The following is a 2,000-nucleotide window of genomic DNA, read 5'->3' as shown; positions in this document are numbered from 1 at the left end:
TGTAAACATATATATTTGAGTCCGTGTTTCACTTTACATGGAATAATCTTAGTATTCCACTGTATTAGCATTATGACAGCTTATTTTTCTCATGTTACTTCGTAAATGATTAATAAATATTACGGAGATATACTTGCATAACAAGTGACCTGATCTGAGATCAGGTGCTGAAACAAAAACAATTGCAACGTGGAAGGTGTTTATAAGCCATTTAAAGCACACACACACAAGAAGCGTTTGATTCACTTCAACATTTAAATTTAATTTGCCAAAATATTTTCGTCGCTTTGAGACCACGACCTGTTCACTGATAAAATTCCATATCTAACGGTTTTTCTGCTTTTTTTAAATGGCTTATAAACACCTTCCACGCTGCATTTGTATTAATAAATAATTTTCCTAAATCAACTATAACTTCTTAAATTATGTATAACTAGCTGTTGGACTCGGCGTTGCTCGTGTTTTCCGTGTTGAAGTGAAGCCCACATCTGACCTTGTATTGAAATCTTCTACGTTTCTCGTGCCAACTATTACCCATTAAGAAGGAAAAAATAACATCGTTATGGGAATTGCCATTCAAACGCCCGATTGAGCTCACAAAAATCGATGCCAACTGAGGATTATTGAGTTTTCGAAAAATTCCGGCCTTATTTTAACTTCAGGGCATGTTATCTACCTATGTGCCAAAAATCATTAAAATCGTTTGGATGGTGTGGGAGGAGTTAGAGTAACCCCAAACACACAGACAGGCACCATTACACATTTATGTATATAGATTTGAGCCCTTTCCTATAAGCATATTTTAACCAAGTAATCAAAACTGATACTATGAAACGAGAATTTTCAAATTCTCTAATTCTCCGTACTCTCTTAATTAATAATATCAGCTTCAGCTGATGTGTTTCTACCATATTTGTATGTCAAAGTACAGTACTCAAACTTTTATCATATTTCATATCATTGCTTGCAATAATAGCTTCTGGTTACAAGTATCAACTAAAAATAAAAAGCATTATGTCGTACAACATCTATGCGAGGATGGCATCAAACAATGGTGAATGTAAAGTGCAAAGTCTTTTTACCTTTTTCAACACTTTCCTGACAATACCTAAATTGCTAGAATGCAAGACAAAATTAGGCCATTCCGAACTTCTTAACGTGCGAAGTGTTTCATAAAGTGGATCATGGCCACTGCCCAGATGATGCATTGATGGCAACAAAATTGGATTCACCAATATATTCGATTCCCGAAGCTTTAAAATAGGTGAAAAGTCATCTGGGAAAATAAAGACGTACATTTTAAACATTTGTTCAGATATATATAAAATAATAAGGATAAAACGGAATTCAAACAGAATAGCTACATTTTATATTTTAAAGATCTTAAAATATTCTGAACTTTGTCATACATGTACAGATGTATGCAGGCAAACACGCATAAATACACAAACATATATTATGCAAACATATATGCTCGAGACAGACACAAACATGCACATGCATATATTTCTGGCTTCTTTCAATTCCCGTCAATCAAATTCGCCAACGGTTTTTGATCGAACCATCGACATACACACTTTCCGAAGGTACCAGGCAGTAGGTCAGAACACAAAACGATGCGGTTGGGAAGCAAACTTCGTTAAATCTATCTCATTTTGACAATTTTCTTGTGGTCATATAGACAGAACTGAGATCGCATATTTCAAATACAGTGGGAGAAATCGAGGAAATTCAAACTTAAGAAAAATGCAAACGGCTGTGTGGTAAAAAGTTTGCTTCCCGGTCCCATGGTTCCGGATTCAGTCCCGTTGCGTGACACTTAGGAATGATAAAGTCTTGTGATTTGATAGACTGAAACTGAAAGAAGCTGATCACATAGATAGATAGATAGACAGACAGACAGACAGACAGACAGACAGACAGACAGACAGACAGACAGACAGACGGACGGACGGACGGACAGACAGACAGACAGACAGACAGACAGACAGACAGACAGA

At 36.1% G+C, this 2,000-nt stretch overlaps 1 protein-coding gene across 1 annotated transcript in view; it reads right to left on the bottom strand.

The window, feature by feature from the left end:
* Positions 1–2,000, bottom strand: part of LOC106873438 (glutamate receptor ionotropic, kainate 2) — a 79,416-nt gene that overhangs the window by 46,710 nt on the left and 30,706 nt on the right. The window contains exon 4 of the mRNA XM_014920796.2: positions 1,083–1,276. Coding sequence (XP_014776282.1) covers positions 1,083–1,276 — 194 coding nt within the window. The remainder of the gene's footprint in view (positions 1–1,082; positions 1,277–2,000) is intronic.

The sequence above is a fragment of the Octopus bimaculoides genome, chromosome 6 (assembly GCF_001194135.2).
Source record: "Octopus bimaculoides isolate UCB-OBI-ISO-001 chromosome 6, ASM119413v2, whole genome shotgun sequence".
NCBI lineage: Eukaryota > Metazoa > Mollusca > Cephalopoda > Octopoda > Octopodidae > Octopus > Octopus bimaculoides.
This window is presented reverse-complemented; position numbering and strand designations above follow the sequence as displayed.